At 43.3% G+C, this 23,367-nt stretch overlaps 1 protein-coding gene across 3 annotated transcripts in view; it reads right to left on the minus strand.

Annotated features, from left to right (window-relative positions):
• The window catches only part of acss3 (acyl-CoA synthetase short chain family member 3), a 60,735-nt gene that overhangs the window by 18,939 nt on the left and 18,429 nt on the right, over window positions 1–23,367 (minus strand). For all 3 annotated transcript variants that reach the window (XM_079494709.1, XM_079494707.1, XM_079494708.1), the window contains one exon: window positions 12,209–12,312. In XM_079494709.1, coding sequence (XP_079350835.1) covers window positions 12,209–12,312 — 104 coding nt within the window. The remainder of the gene's footprint in view (window positions 1–12,208; window positions 12,313–23,367) is intronic.

Raw genomic sequence — 23,367 nt, forward strand, 5'->3', positions numbered from 1 at the left:
AGAGCCGAGAAACATGGCACCCTGGTCCCCGCGGGAGGTTAGCCAGCCACCGTTGTGAGGGCTGCTGCCTGCTGCTGGATTTCACTACACCAAGACCAAGCGCTACATAGCAATTATCTAATCCCTAATTCTCTCATTTCAATAAAAAAATCATAAATATACTATTTGAAGAATGTTGGTAAAACTAAGATATTTTAGGGGAAATATATATTGAATCGCATAATTTGCGTTTTCATTATAAAACTGCTCTGGGGACTGGGGTTGACACCCTTGCTGTGATTGGCTAAGACTCACTCCCCCACTAACCCCCTCCTCCGCCTCACACACAGACCGTTCATTATAAAACTGTGCTCTGGGGACTGGGGTTGAAGACACCCTCGCTGTGATTGGCTAAGACTCACTCCCCCACTAACCCCCTCCTCCGCGTCACACACAGACCGATTACATTTTGGCTTCAAAGTTGTCTATATGACCTTTAAAGGACCACTTCAACGCTTTTCAACTTATCTTCATATAATTGATCCTGACTAATGTTCATGATAAAATACCACCATTTGTGTTCTACTCGGTCTGTGTCTCATAGGACAGGACAGGAGGGCTGTGGGCAGTTCAGAAACCCGTCCACCACTGCAGTGATATCATCGTTAGCCGTTAGGCAGATTCTTTTTAAACAAGATTTAAAAGAAATATATATACAGCATATTTAGATTTTTATTATCGTGAGAACGATGGCTTCCATTTTCGCATTGCAACTTTTCAGGAATAGAAAGCCTGCAGTGAAAAGATTTGCGTGAAACGTTCTACCCACAATCTATGGACGATTATCTGAAATCCCAGTTGAAGAGAAGTACGTATGTGAAAACATGAACAGCGAACACACAGTAGTAATGGACAATGATCCCAAATACCAGGACACACATAATTGTTATTAAAACACTGAATGATTTTTCTGTTTACAATGAAACAACTGATTGTGTCCGGATAGCACAGTTGATAGCTCTCTCGCTTTTGGACCACAAGGTCATGGGTTAAAATCCGGGCACTGCCAACTCAGCGTATGAGTCTTCAAGAACGCTGCCCTCCCACACACACACACGACCAATTACAAGTCACAATTACATACCGGTAGTCTTCCTTTTCTCAAGTTCAGTCTTCCATGTTTCTATGGCTTATTATGCATATTGTTCTTATTGCTTATTGCCTTCTTGCTTGGTCCCGCCTTATCGTTGCTTGCAGCTATATTAATTTACTTATTTTAGAATTCAGGGAAAGACAGTAATCACTATCCTATATTAAGGGCGGGGCCGGCTTGTGTTCCCAATACAGCTACGCCCAAATATGGAGTGTGTTGTCCAACCTCAATGGGTCGTCACAGCATCGGGCGCAAACAAATCAGTCGGACAGTATGAGAACAAAAGGAAGCATGCCCATATGTGTGGCATATACTGATGACATCAGGGATTTCCATATATGGGCATAAAATGGACAAGAACTAACAGACAGATATTTTCATAAAATATGGGCATATCAATCGGATTAGGCAGTGAACTCTAGAACCTCTAGAAGAGAATAATTAATTTGGGTGTCAACACTGGCCCTCTGAATCATCCATCAAGTGATGCACGTCACAAGTGTATGCATGATGTTGGATGTGAATGTCCTGTAGACGCGCAGACGTGTTCCTGGTTGGCTGTGAGTGCTGGGGTTATTTAGTAGCAAGATGAATCAGATAGGGAGACCAAGGTCATTGGAATGTGGAGGGGAGAGAGAGAGAGACACACACACACGTAGATAATTCATGGGGAACAACAAAGCTGGGAGGAGGTTCACGGCCAAGCTACACCAGGCTTTTTTCTTTAAAAAACGCACACGTGCGTTTTTTAAAATAGGACTGGACCTAAATTAAACGCACGCGCGGGAGAAAAGCCTGGTGTAGCTTGGCAGTTAGGCCACTTTTACATGGCAACGGTCTCTACAGAAAACGGCAAAGTCCTGTTGCGTTCTCACTTTTTATTCAGCATTTACACGGAGAAGCGACACTGATTGAACACGCTGTAATGTGCATGCCAGGTGACTAGGGGGCGCCGGTGACGCACTGCCAGATAGACAAAGCACGCATGTGTACTAGAACCACTTCCATTCTACTACTTCCTCACAAGGCTGTTTGTTTACATTAAGCAATGCAGCGTGGTTTCGCGGCTCGCTACATTTGTATTGGTAGGATGAGCGGCTCGAGGGAGAGCGCCTTAGAGTATAAATAAAATCACACCCGTGTGAACTGAGTGGTGCAAGGTCTTATATAGCCTGATCAGCTGTGGTCTGACGTAATGTCAGTGTCCATAGTAACCATGCTCACCTGTGCACGGACACGTACACAGGTACACAGACACGTACACAGGTACACAAACATACAGACAAAGCTGGTTGTTGGAGTGGTTTGCACCACTCAATAATAGAGACGTCACCGAGAGGAAACCCTGAGGCGAAATGGACATAGTGGCCGAATTCGGTATTGCAGCTCGAGCCAGCGCGTGAACGCTATGTTTCATACGTGAACGCGCGCAAATGGTGCAATGATAGTCAACGGCACAGCACGTTCACGATTTGGCCCAATCCATCCCAGAATGCACTCTGTTCCTACCCGGAAAAAGGAGTGAAATTGCCTCATGCGCTTTTGAGCAACTTAATGCAAGTGGATGGGAGGAGAAATCCGGTGACGTCTCTATTAATATATATACTCTAAGGAGAGCGCTTGCTCATCCTAGGAACACCAAATATCGCCTACGGCTCTGCACCAATGTAATAAACATAAGGGGCGTGAGCCAAGATGTCACGTTTTGCGGATTCATCGTTTTTCCCGTTTATATGGAGACCAGAGGCGGAGCATTATCAGATTGCCAGTCTGGAAAGCATTTTCACTTTGTTCCGTTTTCAACCCCCGAAAACACGTCTAAATGGACCAGCGCAAACAATACTTTATTTTTGCCGTTTTCTATGGAGTGTAAAAGGGGCCTTAAACTTTGCTGATCCCGCAGGGGAGATTCGGCTTCACCCAGGTGATTGCTGCTCAGATGGTAATGATGAGGAAAGTGGAAACGGACAATTAAGAGAGAGACAAAAACTAAACAAGAACGGTGGGTGAGCAAAGTTTAGCGAATACATTTATACATTTTGTAACAGAGTGTTCCCACAGTGACAATTGCAGTATGTGCCATCTCTGTTCAGGTCCAGTAGGATTTTATTTTGTAACCATGTCATGACCACTCCTAGACACCACATTTTGCAAAATAGTTGGAAAATAAATTGTTCCGACATGAGATTTAGTATTTCCACAAACAAAAGGGCTGCCTCGGTCCCTACTCTTATCAGTTCAGCTGGTCTGCGAGGCTAGATAAATACGTCTGTTAACCTTGGAAGCAGAATGCCAGGACAGGCCAGCAGGCACACATAATATTCACCAATCACTGTGTAATCTTTTTAAAAACAGACTTAAGACCTAATTTCCCAAGCCTCCGGTTAGTTAGGTGTGTGTGTGTGTGGGGGGGGGGGGGGGGGGGGGTTTGTCTGGTGTTAGATGTGCTACAAATACAATTTACATAAATACATCATCACAGCTTCAAAAGCATTTTGCACTAAAGCTACAATCCGTATATTTTATGTCCGTTGTCTCTGTCTCCCACCAGAGATTTTGTTTTCCCACCCAGTGTCAATTGTCTAATCTTGTAATCCTGGTCTCTACACTCCCTCTGCCAACCTGGGGAGAGCAACGGACTGACCTCATGCTTCCTTCAATGCATGAGGAGTCCAAGCCGCTTCTTTTCACCTGATAGGGAAGGGGGGAGGTTTCCCGGTTGGACACCTGGAAGGAACACGTTATTTTCAACCAGTTCTTTTCCCCTCCGGGGGGCAGTAGAGAGATCAGGATTACTGCATGTTTTTTTTGTGAGGGTACCTAAACACCACACAGAAAGGCCCTTTTTGCCAACCCCACCTAGGGTATGGTATCCCATCAGAGATCTAACTGCAACAATGACCGAACTACAATAAATATGGCGGCACATTTAGTGTCTAATTCGGTGCGCTGGTCAATTAGTTAATACGTTTATTAACACTGTCAACCTGTAGTTGTCCTACCTTGACCTGACACCAGGGACTAAATGTCTCAATGTAGGGCAGGGAGTTCAGCCTGGCGGAGACAATAACAAGTCATGTATTGGATTACCTTTCATAGTGTATTAAATGCAGTGGTGGAAAGTAACCAAGTACATCTTTTGACAGCGGCCGTTGCTAGGCAACGTTTTGCGCATGCAGCCATTCACTTCCTTGTTTACAGGCCGACAAAACTTGCTATTATCTCTAAATCTACGGCGCTCTCCATGGTCTGTCGCCAATGTTCTATCCTAATTTCTGACTTAACCAAGCATCTCGTTTGGAATATTACCGCTTCAGAGTCAAATCTGCCCATCTGCTTCGCCTTTATTCTGAAAAACATCCCTGGCAAAAGTACAATTTTGAGGTATTTGTACTTGAGTGTTTCCAATTTCCAATACTTTTACTTCTACTCTACTACATCTTAGATCCAAATAATATAATAATATACTAGTAAAAAATAAATCTACAAGCTCACAATGCGTCTCACAAACTTTCTGCTGCGTCATATTTTGCCACCTGGCCAGGAACCTCGGCATCAAGGATGCCCTTTTGCGTACTGCGTTGATGGCGACGGAATGCGGACTATGTAGACTCCATGTAGAAAATACCTCTGTGCAATTTCCAAACAGATATTTGTTTACCACCCCGTTGCCGGTGTGCAACTCGGACGGTGCCGAGTCAACAGCGTGGCCATGTATTATATGTGCTCCTGTGCTCACTCAGTGCACCTGCCTCGTTCTCAATGCCAACGTGTTTTTGTTTTTTTTAATCATGCGTCGACAATATACACAGGTCTGCATTCCCCGGCGTCAATGTGCTACGTAAAAAGCTCCTCCTCTCAACACAGCAGAGCTGTCTGTTAGGTCCGTAAATACTGAAGCAACGGCCTCTCTGCTCTTCTCCAGTCAGCAGCATGAAAGACAGTGTCCTAAAGGAGACTGCGTCTCCTAGTCCTCACAATGTTGGAGAATGCAAACGGCGCGAACCGATGCACTGGTTCAAACCAAATTCTGACAAGTCATCTTTCCATTTTACTTATTGAGACATTATCCTATTGCAAAGTTGTCTGTTGTGAGAGAGAGAGAGGGGGGGGGGGGGGGGAGCGAGAGAGAGAGGGAGAGAGGGGAAGAGGGATAGAGAGTAAATTCTCTGTTTTTATTCAAAGCCTCCCATTGATGAGGCAGCCAAACGCTCCCAACTGGAAACACATTGGTTGCCAGGCAACACTAGTGACATGAGCAACCTCCACACCCCCACCCACTCCTGACGATGTTTGGCTCTTAAAATAGCACGCGCAGATTATTATCGGCTTCAAAGTGTCAGACATTTCTCTCAAAACGTCCATGGGGGAGAATGAGCTAGCACCTAGATGGATCTGAGTCGAGTGCACGCGCGTGTGCGTGCGTTCATGCATAATGGAATGACACATGTATACACAACGGCTCTGATGTATCTAGCGACTCCTGCTGAAAATTGGAAGAGGGATGCGAGGGGGGGGGGGGGGGGGGAGTAATCATGTCATTAGCAAATCAGGTGACAACAAGACACTGAAGAATGATTGGGTCCGTTGCACATGGAAAATGAGCACACCAATCATCTATACTTCATATCAGAACTAATCTGCAGAACTCGGCTGTAAAACTAATCTCTGCTGTTGCATCGGCCCCAGAACTCGCTGTAGAACTAATCTCTGCTGTTGCATCGGCCCCAGAACTCGCTGTAGAACTAATCTCTGCTGTTGCATCAGCCCCAGAACTCCGCTGTAGAACTAATCACAAGCCAAATTGGTCAAATTAGTCAAACTTCTGCCAAGTGAGCTTGTTTGCACAACTGAAGAGCTGCAAATGCGGAAAGCGTAACTTGGCGTATATATATATATATATACTTCTGCCTAGGGTGTCCCAGGCATCCTATATGTGTAGGCAGTAAACTATTGCACAAGCCACGGCAGTCTGTCACGGCTTGCGCTGTGCATTTTCCTACAGTGATCTGCACAATCTTTTTTCACAATCTTTGATGAATAACGTCTAATTCCAGGCTGATGAGACAGTGCACGCGCACACAGTGAATAGATGGCGAGTGAGTACAACATTAAACCCCCCAGGCGATGCTGAACAAGCAGTACTGTAGGTGCTCAAATTATTCTGCTCGTAAACAAGAGACAAGTAAAATCACTTTTTCTGACTGCAAGACATCTTTCTACAGCTTCAGCTTACCTAGCATTGCCTCGGGTCAGCGGTACCCCTTTCACAGCGTAAAGCCTTCTGGCCTCCACTGCTCACGGTGCTGGATTCCTTGCTATTGATTACAGCTTTCCTGTGCTGAATATTAGATTCTGGAAGAGAGGTTACGTGCCCGTGGCTGGAAAAGATTTATGAGCTGCTGCAGAAGTAATTGATTTTGTTCAATTTGTATCTATTTTGCAGGAGCAGCAAATGCTGTGGAGCACAGAAAAAGCTCAGTGAGCATGGTGGACAGCAAGACCGAAGGACAGATCTTTCATCTTTTTTTAAAAAGATGTAGATATACAGGATGTCTGTGAGAGATACGTTAGAAAGTGGTTCGACTGAAAACAAGGTGAATCAAACTTGAAAGCCTTGATAAAGAAATGTAAACAACCATGCAATTTCAATACTAATTTGAAAGTCCTTCTACCACACTTATGTGAACAAACAAGCCGTGAATGCTTAAAGTCCTTTTCATTGAGTGTTACTTCCCCTTTTTTTGTTGCAGGGGAAGACAGAGGACAGTTGTAAAAGCGCAAATGACTGATAAAACGACTGTGATGGATGACGCCCTTCCTTCGGAGACACAGACAGCGTTCTGTGACGCTCGCAGCTCAATGACTCATGGCCTGAACGGGGAATCAGTTTTCAGCCGCGTCGACTCAATAAAGTAAAAATGTAAATGTTTGCACCGTTTCTACACGCACAGGTACAGCAGTTTGTCTAGCCTCACGTTCACAGAAATGTGCACATGTGCACAGTGCACTGCACATGTCAACCCGTGTATGTGCACACTAGAGAGTGAAGCAGAGACGAGAGGAGTGTTGAAAAGTTCTGATTTAGATTATGTATCTGGCGCTTGGCGCTTTCCAACAGCTGAAATTTATTCAGTGTGTCAGGGCATGAAGATTCCCTGGAATTTATAAGTAAAGAGAGCGAGCCGAGAGGATGCAGAAATATGCATTTCCAAATACATAATATATTGCAGAAATAAACTCAGCAGAGACACGTGTGCTTGGGTGTATAGGTGAGAGAGAGAGAGAGAAAGAGAGAGAGACAGAGAGAACAAAAGTGGTCAAGATACCAAAACCAAGGATGCGTCGGTGTTGTCACGTCACTGTGGTTTTTAAACAGTTCCGAGTCTTGTGCTACTTCCCTGTTACATCGTAACAGTGACATCACTGTCGAATGAATCCTTGGAATCTTTATCGTGGTAGCCTCATTTCACGTGTCTTCACTATTCATGATCGGATGTGTCACAACAAGCTGTCCTATTTTGTCCCGATTGCGCTAACGAAATATCAATATCATATCGACTGAGGATGAAAATGGATGAGGACAGACGGATGGATTGACACTGCCTTATTAATGTTATAGTCGGATGTCCCCATTGCATACTGCTACCTAATATGAATCTGGTTGGTGGCATCATCTAAATTCTAACTGATACTAACGTAGGGAACAAATGTTGGCAAACAATTAGTCTCACATTACCAGAAGAGGTCTCATGAGTAAGCGATAAAGCGGAAGTGGAGCCTCCTCGCCACTTCTGTTTCGTCTTTACAGTCGCACACATTTATCCTAATATAAATAGAAAACAACTAAGCATATATAGCTTGTTGCTTAGCAGAAAAGGAAATAAAAAATATATTTTCGTGAATGGAAATGGCAGCTTCCGTTACTCGGCTCATGGGGGCTATAGGTCCAGACTCTATATAGCATTCGGAGATTGTGGAATAGTTGTCTGGCTACGCGAGACTAGCAAACAATTGAAACAAACATATGTCGGCAACCATTGAAAGCCTTGTTGCTGTAGCAACACAACTTAACAATATATATACTGTCGTATATCACATTTTTGTCCACACACAAGTATCTATGGAAGCAATGAATGCAATAATTTGCTCTTCACATCCCGATCAACGGTGGTCACAGGTGGTCATCCTGAAGGTCGATGACTTTTCAACAGATGTATTGATTCCGTATTTTACACGGACATGTCTGCTTGTCCCACATCGATCGGCCCATCAGCGCTCCCTGGATATTACAGAACTATGAGACGTGCACAATGTGCTGTTGGCGCTGTTGTTGGCACATTGATCACAGTGTGCTGGTGGAGAGGACAGTAATGGAGCCGAGAGTGAGACAGACAGAGCTAGTGAGAGAGCAGGAGAGAGAGCACCATGGCTTGTTGTCTGGAAAAAAGCCTGGTAGAGTCTTATCTATTCAAGAGTCATTCAGAAGATGGATTTTTGCTTATTTGCAGTCTTGCACACGCGCAAATATAGTAGATCTGCAAGCTCACAATCTGGTGTGTTGGGAGTTTTTGCAGCTTGAGAAACAATGCTGTGGGGCAACGTGAACGCCAGGTGGTTAGGGCACATAGCACATGGGCCCTAATGCCTGAGAGCAAGTCCCCGGTACGATTCCAGGCCATTTGCTTGCTGCATGTCACGACTACTCTCTCTCTCTGTGTTGTCTGTCTCTCTACACCTGTAGTTATCAAAGTAAAGGCTCAAAAAGCCTACATTTCTCTATATGACGGCACATAATCTGATCACATCCATCTGGATGTGCGTGATCTCTCCAGTGAGTCGCCCACAGTGAAGAACAGCAATGGTTCCACATGAACTGAACAGATACGGCATTGATATCACGGCTCTGATCCGCTTACATGGGGACGACTCAATCACAGAGGTAGGAGAAGGATACAGCCTTATTTGGAAGTGTAATGGGAATTTTAGAATGCCAACTACAGTGCCAAATATATGCATTATTGTGTATTTATCTTCCTTCCATTAAGTCTCTTTGCTCACCAATGTGCTCAGTCTAATTCATGCAGCTGTCAATCTAACAGCTGACTTGACCCCTCCACGCTGTCAGCAAAGGTATACTTACTTGTGTCGGCCTTATGTTTAGCGCAGATCCGTATATGGACAGTCAGTATTTGCATCTCTGTTAAGACAAGACTATAAGGACTGTCTGAGAATGAGGTGGAGGGGGCTTGCGTCCAGAGGGGCTGCTGGAACAGGCCTGTTCCTTACTCTCTGTATATTGTTTCTCTGCTGAATCTTCTTAATAAATTCTCAATACTTCACCCTGAAGAACTTTGTCATTCCTTCATCTTTGGAAGATTATTTAATCGACAACAGAGTGTCTAGATAAAGCCATGCCACCATTATGAGCACCTATATCCCAACGCTGGATACAGACCTCGAGATCAAAGAAACCTTTTATGCCTCCATGAACTCCCATGCAGGATAAAATGTTGGGAACCAGTGTACTAGTAAGATTTGATTCATTAACAAGTAAGAAACAACAGGGGCATGATTCCAATATACTACTGTATCCCATCATCAACTAGCCTGGTGTTGCCCCGAAGCTAATAATAAGATAATTTATACTGATTCCATTCCCATTTGTTCACTACAGAACTAGGTCCTATAAAGGAAGTGAAATGCATACAAAAAAAATGATAACCCTCCAGTGGCTAGTTTTCTATTGCGGTCCTGGGTTGTGAAATATTACTGTTATCTGGATTTTTCCCCAACTAAATTAAAAACTTGACAGTTTGTTCAGGCCATCCTCACCACACTGGCACACAGTGCCAAAATGAAGTAGAGATAAGTCAGGCAACGCATAACTAAAGGTAGCAAACCAATGAAAACAATAAACTGTTGTGGAATGTGCTGTGTTTACACGGCAATGAGTGGTAGTGAGGCGTCCTACTCTTTCTACCCTATTCTCTCCATATGTCACATTCAGGCATCTCTTGGTTACCTGCATTAATATAGTGCTTTTATCCGAAAGCACTTTACACAGATTGTGCATTACATTCACCCATTCATTCACAGATGGTGGAGGAAACCATGCACGGCACCAACCTTCACATCGGGAGCAAAGGGTGTCAATTCAGAGTCAGAGTCTTGCTCAAGGACACTTACGACACCAACTCTGGTGGAGGCCTGGGATGGAACTGGGAACCTTGCAGTTCCCATCCGGCTGCTCTACCGGCTCAGTCTCAGTCTTTGAAAGCCCTGCTATAATAACCCAGACTGACAGTGACAATGCAGAAATGCTAAGCATGCTGATTTTGTAGGAAGAACTGCACTTTGGATGATGGCTGTTAGGACTGTTGTAAACTGACACTCATTTGTGTGTAAAGAAGGACAGTAAAATACTCTTTACATCACAGCTTAGTACTACCAACTTCTCTGGATGGATTCTCGCTAGTTGTAAAACATGTAGTGAACTGCCTAAAATCATAGGGGAAAAACATTGGCTGTGACAAAAATCTAAGGAAAGACATGGACTAAACTTTCCAAAATCATAGGAAAAGGGACATTTTCCCCCTGCTAAGGCACCCCTCCCATCAGCTACAGCTAAATCAAAATGTTACTCGATACTATAACATGAAATTTGAAGGAAAGGGAATGCGATAATACGTACTGTACCAGAGGGCCAGGCTCCCTGGTGTGCCATACCAAGTATGCATGAAATATTAATCAGAGGAACCAAGTGTGATAAACTATGCTGCATGGTGACAGCGGGCTCTCAGGGACTAATGACTGTATGGAGTTATGCCTTTTCACAAGGCCAAGTTAATGTCAATGTGCTAATAAAATATAAGACCACATTAACAGTCCTCTCACACAGAGACCGGACCTTAACCCATTTAGGCCTGACCTCGAAATTAAAAAAAAATCTTCTAAATCCTCCAGTTTTCTGAAATAAATATTTTCACGATTTTTCAAAAATAGCAGACCTACAAGCTCGTAGCGCGCCACTCGGTGGCGCGCTATGAGCTTGTAGATCTGCTATTTTTCAATAGCTAAATTACAATGTTTAAAACACCAAAAGGGGTTCCCGCCCAAAATGGGTTAAAGATTGAGTTAAATTTAAAAATCATACACTGGATGGATGCTGAAAAGGCAGTCAGGGCCGGGAGGAATAACATTTTAATCTCCAAGGGTGGTCATAATTTAATTCTTAAGCTTTTACTCCATCCTGATTGCCCCCTGAGAGATTGCACGATCGCATTAAATAAAACGATGTAGCAATCTCATCTGTTGCCGGATTACATATGAATAACGGTGTTATTCTTCTGCCTACACATACGTCCTAGTACGTTCGAATAGGGGAAGGGGATCAACGTCACGTGATTCTTTGTTTGACCCCGTGAAAAACTCGGATGTGTGTCTTAAGGAATATGATTATTGGCAGAATCGTGTAATGTTTAGAATATTAGGCAGTCCTGTTTAAAAATGTCACTGCATCAGTGGTTGGTGCAATCACTTGCACTAGCTAGCATGTAATCTTCAGCGGGTTTGAGTAATAATTGCATTTTTATAGCGCTTTTCTATGCACTACGTGCCTACTCAAAGCGCTTTACAATGGTTTATTCATTCATACATTGGGAGGTGAAGCGGCGAACAGTCAACGCCAGCGTCCTCACTTCCCACATTCACACACCAATGGTGGCAACTGGCAACCACTGGAGGCAAGGTGGGGTTCAGTGTCTTGCCCAAGGACACTTCGACATGTGGACAGGAGGAGGCGGGATTCGAACCGCCGTCATTGGACGACCTGCTCTACGTCCTGAGCCACAGTCGCCCCCTCAGTTGGGTTTGAGTAAATGGTGATGCCCCCATATTATAGTTTTACTGAGGTTAGGGTTAGGTATAGTTTTACTGAGGTTAGGGTTAGGTTTACGCTGTCCCCATGAAGGAATGGCGGATTCGGACACGCTCCGAAATACCCATATGCGTGTCTCAAAGAATATGTCATGTCTGTTTATGCAGCACAGCAGTGGTTCAGTATGGGGGTCTTACCAGTTTGCCACCAGTGGTCCAGTACGGGAACCCCAAAGGTTCTCTTGGCCCAGTCAAGGGTCTCCACGTCGCAGCGCTCCCCCGCCAGGAAGAGACTCCGCAACCTGTAAGCCAAGGTGAGGTCACAGATGGAGGTCAGTGACCGGAGATTCGCACACTGAAAACAGTCAGTCTACAAGCTCAGAAATGCATCGCGCATCAATCAGCTTGTAAATGGTAAATGGTGCATTTATATAGCGCTCTACATACTGTAGATTGTTACATTCACCCATTCACACACCGATGGCAGAGGAAACCATGCAAGGTACGAACCTGCACATCGGGAGCAATTAGGGGTTCAGTGACACTCGGGATCGAACTGGAAACTGGGAACATCACGGTTCCCATACGCAACACACCACGTGCAACAAAGTGTATCAAGCCCTTTACCGTTTCAGTAGGTGTAAGTAACATATTGACATACTGTACCACTAAAGATAAGCTTGAGATACTGCAAGTAATGGACTCAAGAGCAGTGTAATAAAACTCACATGGAAATGTTTAACTATACAATTCAGGACAGCGTAAAATCCTCTTAACTCCTAATTTGACTCTGAAGATTATACTAGTATATAGTTTGATCGCGTATAGTATATTGCAATATAAAAAAGCAATAGTTACGGTACATAATTTCGCCAGATCTGCATATATCTAAACTTCAATAGTCTTGCGTAACCAGCTGATCAGAGATTTCTGCCTACCGATAAGTCCGGGGAAATAAAATTGAATGAATAGGCTAGAACCGTGGAGGGCTAGAACCGTGGAGAAACCCCTGTGCTAACAAACCTACGCCAATTGCTTTGAAAACCAATCTTGACACCATCCCAATATGAATGATCGCCCCTCATTTCTCATCAGTTTTCTTTGCACATTGGTTCTGCAATGCAGTTATTTATTTATTTTCTCCCAAAATTATTGAATTTAGAAGTGACCATACTGTAAGCATCAGTAGGTGGAGATCTCTAATTGTCAGGCTATGCAAGGATGTATTAGGATGTTGATATTCATTCATCAGCCAAGACTCCCCACTGACAAGTAGTACATTAGTATAATATTATAATATTGAATAAAATTATAATAATTATTCAATTTTCGAGTGAACATGACACCCCTGTAGTGTGGATGCAGAATGCGTAACGTATGCAAGACCATTTTATCAAAACATCACTAAATCATTGTTATTTGTCAGATATTTGACTTCCAGGTTAATTAAGAAAATAATACAATATCCACACAGCATTCTTTTAAAGTGAATTTCCAATGCACTGTGAAGTGGCTATTTGTGGTGCAACACCACATGGGAGTTAAGTGTAACATACTCCTCAGGTCTCAATGGGATTACCTTGTATGAATAAAGGTTAATTAAAAGAAAGTTACTATTGTAATGGGAATTTTAGAATGCCAACTACAGTGCCAAATATATGCATTATTGTGTATTTAATCTTCCTTCCATTAAGTCTAATTCATGCAGCTGTCAATCTAACAGCTGACTTGACTCCTCCACGCTGTCAGCAAAGGTATACTTATTTTGTGTCGCCCTTATGTTTAGCGCAGATCCGTATATGGACATTCAGTATACCATCTCTGTTAAGACAAGACTATAAGGACTCTCTGAGAATGGGGTTGGGGAGGCTTGCGCCCGGAGGGGCTGCTGGAACAGGCAAGGAGGCATGTTCCTCACTCTCTGTATATTGTTTCTCTGCTGAATCTTCTTAATAAATTCTCAATACTTCACCCTGAATAACTGTCATTCCTTCATCTTTGGAAGATTATTTAATCGACAACACTATGATGTTTCGACCATGAAGACCATGCCCTCGGATACATTCACCCACACAGGTACATGTACATGAGGCGGACCACACACACACACAGGTACATGTACATGAGGCGGACCACACACACACACAGGTACATGTACATGAGGCGGACCACACACACACACACAGGTACATGTACATGAGGCGGACCACACACACACACAGGTACATGTACATGAGGCGGACCACACACACACACAGGTACATGTACATGAGGCAGACCACACAGGTACATGTACATGAGCCATGAGGCAGACCACACAGGTCGAAACATTGCACTAATATAATTCACTTTGGGAGCAACAATAACAGTGTGTAGTTATTGTATTCCTTTATTGAACCATACTAAGCACTGAGCATTTTGTAGGCCATTAGATGTCTAAAATATGATTAAATGGCTGTCTAAAAATGGGTTACAACTGAAAATGAAATGAAAGATTTTTAGCGGTCTGGGCTTAGATTAGACCGCTATATATAGACAGTCTATATATAGATGTTTAAAATAGGCTAAAATATAGACAGTCTATAGACATTTAAAAAACAACTAATCAACATCTAAGCTAAGCCTAGACTGCTAAAAAACGTTCCCTTTTAGACCAGTTATAGGCCGCTTTTAGATGGACGTCTAAAAGACGACTATAGTGGGTATGTTGTGTAAATACTAAATTGTGATGCCTAGTGTATATCATTAGTACCTCATTGATGTGTTTTGGATACAATTTTCTTTTCATGTAAAGCACCTTTTTTGTTGTTGTCAGTGAGCAATGATTCCAGCCTTTGTAGTCATTACTACAAAGGCCCTCTGCACTGTAGTTCACTCCCACTCCTAGACCAGGAAATGTATCTCATTCCCCCAGGCTTTCATTTATTGAGCCGATACAAACGAAAATAAAAGCCTGGGTACTGAGGCTAGTGCCAGCCAAATGCCTAAAATGAACTTGGGGTGTATAAATATACTGAATATATTCACTAGAGGCGCATTCCATTCATGCTCGTAGTGCTCGTACCACCACAGTAAAAAGTACATTCCAGAGTCTCGAACATATCAAATCACTTAGTGATTTAGAACGAATGTCCATAGAGAGCTTCTGGCTAGTGATTACTACCGTAAAAACGTGCTGGCATTGTAAATCTCTTACTGCAGCAACTACTGTAATTTAGTGTGTGATGTGAAGAAGAGGAGGGTGAACGTTATTCTCTGGAGCCTCAGTCATGGTCTGCTTCCTAAACACGTCTTACTTAGGCCGTTAATATATTCTCTAAGCATTATAATGACTGACCAACATCCAGGGTGTTCTAAATCTAAGTGCTCATGGAGTTAAATTGAACAGAATAATCACAACAATTCCAAAACACTGCTTTGAAATACTGCTCCGTCGTGCAAATGTCCTGTCCTGCAAATGTCCTACTATTACTCAAGTTTTACTGCTGTATCCAGAATCAGAATTATTTTGATTGCCAATTTGCCAGTGTATGTCTGCACAATAGAATAGGTTACAATTTGTCTCATGTGATTCTGGTGCATTACACTGAATTAATCCTAAATAGTTTCAGTTATTTACGCTCCTTGATCCAATTACTGCTAAATAACCCAAAATACTACAACTTTGCTTTAACTACAGCGGCCCTCTACCTTAGCTGAGTGCCGGCGGTTCGTCCCTCAGCTAGCCCAGACAACGTGTTTAAGTGTCCCTAAGCAAAGGTCAGGGGACCATTTGTTTACTTTATTGAAAATGGTGATGTAAATGATATGCTGGCACAGGCGGAGGGTGGATGGATAGACTGAATAGACTGGCCTTTAAGTGGAAAATAATGGAACCTTGTCGATGTATGACATAGTAATAGAGAAACATGTTTGTATGGGGAGGGAGGGAGGGAGGGGGGGCATACGCACGTATGTGTTTCCGGTAAACTTGAAAATCTGTTGTCCATAAGCAAGACCACTTAAGACTTACAGTAACAACATCTGAGCAATCTGAGTAGTCATCTGTCGCATAAAGCAATACAAGTACTTTTCCATTCTCTCTTTGCCCTCATGTTATGCGAGTACTATTTGGTCATGAGACTTCAGTATTGTGCAACTACATTGCATTGATTAGTAGAAGAACACATATTGATACTTTCAGACCATAATCTCTTATTGAAAATACAGTAGATGGGATCACTACAATCTGAAGCTCATTTAAACTAGAAGGGATCACTGTAATAATATTATTTGGTGGCAACGCTTCAGGCTACACTGCGAATACACAATGCCAAACACTTCATTCATGCACTAGGAAGCAGTCATTCATCACAGCCTGACATACTGGCACTAGTCTGACTTTGATGTATAGCTTTGGATTGTGTTTAAAAAGTGCTGCTTACATTGCCCATGGTTATACTGTATAGAAAGAGTGTGTGGATTTTAAATGTGAATATAAATCGTATTATTTACCCATTACATATGGTTACTTCCAATTAGCCACACCCATACAGTACATTTATATAGTGCCTTTATCCAAGGCGCTTTGCATAGATTGTGCATTACAATCACCCATTCACACACACATTCATACACCGATGGCGGCGGAAACCATGCAAGGCAATTAGTGGTTCAGTGTCTTGCTCAAAGACACTTCGACACTAACTCTGGGGGAGGCCGTGTTCGAAATGGCAACCTTGCGGTTACCATCCAGCCACCCTACCACCTAACTTCCAGACCCGCAGGAACGCGCCCAGGGTTCCGGCCCGGTACCAACGAGCCGCCCCAAGTCCGAAACAATCGAGAAATAAGAGAGTTACTGTGTGGGGTTCCCCGGGGGTACAGTACTGTACTGTACTGATAGACCTGAAATCATCATATATACAGTTAATATGTATGTGTGTGTTAGGCTGCACAACAGTGACACTTGGTTTTGAAAACCAACCAAATGATATTTTCGTGCTCGGACACAGCCCGCCAGCCAGGGACAGACCCAGCCAGGCAGCCAGGCAGCCAGAGACACACAAAGCTCCTTAATGAAGTGGTTGCACCACTTAAAAATGGGACCCAATGCATCCCTGCACTCAGCCTCAAGGGTTGGATTGGCGTAAGTCCCTGCGACATACTAGCGTCAAGTCCAGGGGGTGTACAGTACTTGTACATCATGTCCAGGGGGTGTACAGTACTTGTACATCATGTCCAGGGGGTGTACAGTACTTGTACATAAAGCTGCCTCATGCTAAGGAAACAGGCGATTCGCTCCTGCCCTATAGGCCTTAGGGCTAAGGAAACAGGCGATTGGCTCCTGCCCTATGGGCCTTAGGGCTCGGCAAGGCTTACTTACTTAGTTAATGAGTCAAAGCCAAACTCAGCCTCTTGACTAACAATGCATCACCATCCAAGCTGCCAGGTTGTGACTTGGCTAAATGCCCTAGAGTCCTAGCAAATTACCTAGTAGTGCACCGGCAAAAACACTGCCTTCCTACCACTGTGTTATTCAGCGCAATCAGTTTCTTCCTGGCAACGTATTTTCCAAGGGGCTCAGTGGAAATACTGGTTTGTTTTAATCATATTCCTTTTTTTTCTTTTTGAGTGGTGTAAACCACTCCTACAACTGGCTTTGTTAGTCTGTGCTAAAAAAATGAGCATGGTTGCTATGGTCACCCAGTTCACACGGGTGTGATTTCATTACGTCAGACATTATTTCATTACGTCAGACATTATAGCCTGATCAGACCACAGCTGATCAGGCTATATAATACCTTACACCACTCAGTTCACACGGGTGTGATTTTTTTTATATATATAATTTTTATCCCACGATTTTGCAACCCAGTTTTTTCACCCAGTGCCAATTATCTAATGTAATCCTGGGCGCTACACTTCCTCTGCCAACCTGGGGGGGCAGCGGACTGACCTCATGCCTCCTTCTATGCATGAGGAGTCCAAGCTGCTTCTTTTCACCTGACAGGGGGGAATTTCCCTGGCCAGACTTAGCGCGTGGAAGGAACACGTTATTCCGACCAGTTCCTTTCCCCCCCATCAGGCGCCCGGCTGGCCAGGGGGAGGTAGTTTTAGAGACCAGGATTACTGCATGTTTTTGTGAGGGTACCTACCCTAGGGGACACGGGGAGAACATGCAAACTCCACACAGAAAGGCCCTTTCGCCAACCCCGCCTCGGGTATGGGCACTGATGACACGGAGGAGGAAACACGCCCCCAGCGCCCACAGTGTCCCCAGCGGGAATCGAACCCAGGACCTTCTAGCTGTGAGGCGACAGCATTACCGACTGTGCCACCGTGCCCCTTTTTTTTTTGTGGCTTTCGCCTTTATTTTATATTTTTTATGGAGGGATAGACAGTAGGCTGACAGGAAATGGGGAGAGAGATGGGGGGGTGACATGCAGTAAAGGCCGTCGGGATCGGGAGTCGAACCCGCGGCACACTGCCAGACTGGATTACCAGCCAAGGTGCCCAGGCCCACCGTGCCCCTTTTAATCATATTCCTGAAATGACCTTGTGTAGCCTGAGAAATGGTGCTCAGGGGGTAATGGTTTGGCTGATGGCCAACTTAAGGGCCTGGGCATCAATCATAGTAATACACACAAAATAAAGTGTCCATACTTTTCAGCTGAATTCTCACTAAAGATTCTAGTCATGTGGCACAATACTGTATGCCCAGTGGTTATTGTACAGTATAATATCAGTACTTATATCAGTAAAGTAGGCTACTAACTTATAATCGGCATAATGAACTGATTATCCTCATGTTAACCAAATGAACCCTAGCAGTGGCGGTGGTTCAGGGGTAGAGTGGCTGGGTGGTAACCGGCCAGTTCGAACCGATGTGCTGGTTGGTGCCTTGCATGGTTTCCGCCGCCATCGGTGTATGAATGTGTGTGTGAATGGGTGAATTCACACACGCACGCACAATCTATGTAAAGCGCCTTGGATAAAGGCACTATATAAATGCACCATTTACCATTTATCCCTATTCTGTGGGGAACTGTCACCAAAACGAATTGATCTACAAGCTTGTAGTGCATCGTAAGCTTGTAGATCGGTTATTTTTGGTGAAAAGACTTTTTCGGTTATTTTTGGTGTAGACTGTAGAGGAAAAGAGTGGAGTACAAGAGTACAGAGTATGGTCACATATTATGCCAATTGTGAAAATTGCTCAACATATGCAAGTTACTGTAGCATTCGGCAGTTTCTACATGCTGGGGACCCATACTCAACATTTCTAACATAAAACCTTGGTGTACTCAACATGTCCGGGTTCACATTGGGGCTCTATGGGCTGGCAAGTAGAGTGTGTATGTAAAGACTCAGACGTATGTGTATTTGTCAGATAGAGTAGACTAGGAGATTGCTTCATACTGTCTGCTTGAACTGCTATATTAAGAATGATGAAACATGATGACACTATGACATCTGGAAAAGTGTCACACTGACCAGTGACTGGACACTTCTGTACTGGTCACTAAAGGTTTCTGATTAAAGATGGGAAGCTAGGAGAGTAGACCTACTAGGAATATCAACTTGAGTGTGATTGGTAGGTAAGAATAGACTTGTTTCTGTCTACCTGGATAGAATGAGAGTACTGTATATAATAAGCTGCCTGAAACCAAATGTCGCACTTGCCATGACAGACCCAGAACCAATGTTGTACATGTTCTTTGCGCTGAATAGTAACAGTAATAGTAATTAGTAGTAAGTGAAGATGCAGACTGGGCTGTCATCTTTGCTGAAAGTACCTTTCTCTTCGAGAAACCTCACCACAATGGGAACTTGAGTTTTGCGTTAGGCTTAATTTATCATACTCGTGATAATAGTGAGGTGCACCAAAAATAGCCAAATGGATTGTAGATCTGCTATTTTCACTCAGCAAGTGACTCTGACATACGGCGAAGGATCAAATGTTGCTCCTGGCTTTGTAGTCTACTGCCCGTTGCGTTGTGTTTCAGAGTGAGAGAACACACCGTCATTGGCTCCACAGCAGTTCTCAATGTAGGTCTCACATTCAGGAAGACTTGTAATATTCCGCAAGCATATTCTACAAATGTCTTCTAAATCCTGACAGTTTTCTGAAAAACCTGAAAATGTTTCCATGTCAGTGGTTCTCAACCTATTTCATGTCAAGGACCCCCAGAATTATCTGTATTTGGCCGCCGACCCCCATCTGAAAATACGTTGTTCTGCGTTGTATCTGTAGATCTGCTATTTTTCAATATCTAAAGTATAACATAATGCTTGAAACACCAAAAGGGGTTCCCGCCCAAAATGGGTTAAAGCTACAAGTGATGCTATGGATGGCAAATGTCTCACAATAGCAAATACATACTCGGTAGGGTACGTGGCTGACTAGATACAAATATTCAGTTGAGCCAAGCCATTCTGGCATAGAGTGTTGGTTATGTAATCAGTAGGCATGTAACGATACACTCAACTCACAATACGATACGTATCACGATAATATCGTGATACGTATCGTATTGTGAGTTGAGTAATTTGTCTGGAAAATAATTGTGTTTAAAATTGTATCGTGAACCTCATATTATGAGGTTCACGATACAATTTTAAACACAATTATTTTCCAGACAAATTACCGAAAAAAAGAGTTTCCCCGCCCCCCTAAATGTCAATAGAATGACTAGATTAATAATGTTACTCTAAGTCACTGTCTAAGAAGGCATTCTCTGTTGATAGTCTTGATCCAGTGGGATATCTCAGCACAAGAAAACAGTCCAGTTTGTGGTCTGTAGGACAAACCAAGTTATCATTGGGCTAGCATACAATGTATAGCTAGCCTAACTGAAATGCCCATGTATGTATTATATATATACAGACCTATAAAACAAATTCAGTCAGAGCTTTCTCACTAAACACTCTGCCCAAATGCTTTGCATTGGGTGTTGAAAAAGGCAAACATTCAACACACATTAATTGAAACCCATCATTACTGTGCAGTGTGCACCAGATAGATGAATGTCGTTCCACCAAGCCTATTTTTGCACTTTTGTACAATTGTAGAGCAATTAACATTTTGCCTTTTGTAGAACTGGTCAGAAGTCATCTCTGTAAAAAGATCAACCAGATATTCAACTGTCCAGTTCACAAATGAAAGCATTATGTCATTGCCACCATTTCAACGCTGCCTGTGACATGGTGACATTATTTCCTACAGAGAACTGCAGTCATCTGTCATGGCCCTGTGTCTATTCCAGCGGGGAAAGATGCAATGAAGAAAAAAAGAACCACATAGCACTAGGCATGTAACGATATATCGATATATATAAATATTAATCCCGACGATATGAATCGATTCATTGAAATAAAAAAATCGATTTAAAAAAAAAAACACCTTTTTTTTTCTTTTTTTTAGGGGGGGGCTAGTGTGTGATGTGAAATGTGAGCTTTAGTCATATTCCATCATATTCAAGTGCTTTTGGAGAGAAATTATAGTCACTTTCAGTAGTAGAGCACTGTAGAGGGGAGCTGTGTGTGTCTGTGACTGTGCCCAGGTGATGATGGTCGTTGATGCTCATCAAGGAAGGCAATTATGTTTCTGCACTGTCAAAAGTAATGCTACTTCTTTTGCAATGTAGTTAAATAAAAAATCTCAGGGGGGAAGATAAATTATATAAAATAAAAAAAAACTGTAATTTTTCTTTAAAATATATATATATTTTAATATCGTGAAAAATCGTATCGTGACGTGAACCTATCGTGATACGAATCGTATCGTGAGTTGAGTGAATCGTTACATGCCTACACAGCACAGCACGCTAGCTTTATGACTAAAATAAAGAACCACACAGCACAGCACGCTAGCTTATGACTAAAATAAAGGACGATAAAAAAGAAACCTTCCAGGAATTTAGCAGTGATTCCCCAGTGAACCAAAGACTGTGACTTTCAACACACAATGCATTCGTATATAATTCACCAAGGTCAGGTCAGCCACACTCTCAACAAACACCCTTTCTTTTCGCAGATAAGTAAGCCTGGGACCGAGGCTACACTCTCAATTGCTTTATGATTGTGTGCTTAAGGGCATTTGCTCACAACTGAACACAAAAAGAACTCACTGATTTTCCACTACAGCACTACAGCATCACTTTCTTTTCTTTCTTGTAAACTCTGTTCACTCCTCTGTATGTATGGCATGAATTGCTAGGTGAGCAAAATGTTACTCAAACATAAGTGAAAAATGTAATCGATGTCCGCAACCCCCTGCAGACCTTGTGAAAATGCTGTGGTTGTGCCCCAAGCTAAATTAATTACTGGGCTAAAATATTTGAATATCATCAAGAGGCTTTCCGTCTGCAAATAGATCCTCTTACCTTTTGGAATTTTAGATTCTAATATACCTACTGCTATGCAAAGGATAACAGCATTCACCTATGTCTAGCTAGATGTCTAAGCTGGATTTCGACTGCAGCTCAAAACGTGTTGCGTTTTCAGCTTGTAGATCGGCTATTTTTGCTACTTTTGTGTGACATAGAATGACGAAGTAAGGCATTAGAGAAAAGTTAAAATACGGAGAATGGAGATCAAGAGCTTTCTGCCCGACCGTATTATGCAATGTGGCCCTCTGGAGTGAGTGTGGAAATATAGCGGCCCTCTGGAGTGAGTGTGGAAATATAGCAGCCCTCTGGAGTGAGTGTGGAAATATAGCAGCCCTCTGGAGTGAGTGTGGAAATATAGCAGCCCTCTGGAGTGAGTGTGGAAATATAGCAGCCCTCTGGAGTGAGTGTGGAAATATAGCAGCCCTCTGGAGTGAGTGTGGAAATATAGCAGCCCTCTGGAGTGAGTGTGGAAATATAGCAGCCCTCTGTAGTGAGTGTGGAAATATAGCGGCCCTCTGGAGTGAGTGTGGAAATATAGCAGCCCTCTGGAGTGAGTGTGGAAATATAGCAGCCCTCTGTAGTGAGTGTGGAAATATAGCAACCCTCTGGAGTGAGTGTGGAAATATAGCAGCCCTCTGTAGTGAGTGTGGAAATATAGCGACCCTCTGGAGTGAGTGTGGAAATATAGCAGCCCTCTGGAGTGAGTGTGGAAATAGTGGCCCTCTGGAGTGAGTGTGGAAATATAGCGACCCTCTGGAGTGAGTATGGAAATATAGCAGTCCTCTGGAGTGAGTGTGGAAATAGTGGCCCTCTGGAGTGAGTGTGGAAATGTAGTGGCCCTCTAGAGTGAGTGTGGAAATGTAGTGGCTCTCTGGAGTGAGTGTGGAAATGTAGTGGCCCTCTGGAATGAGTGTGGAAATGTAGTGGCCCTCTGGAGTGAGTGTGGAAATATAGTGGCCCTCTAGAGTGAGTGTGGAAATGTAG

This window comes from Electrona antarctica, assembly GCF_951216825.1.
Source record: "Electrona antarctica genome assembly, chromosome: 23".
NCBI lineage: Eukaryota > Metazoa > Chordata > Actinopteri > Myctophiformes > Myctophidae > Electrona > Electrona antarctica.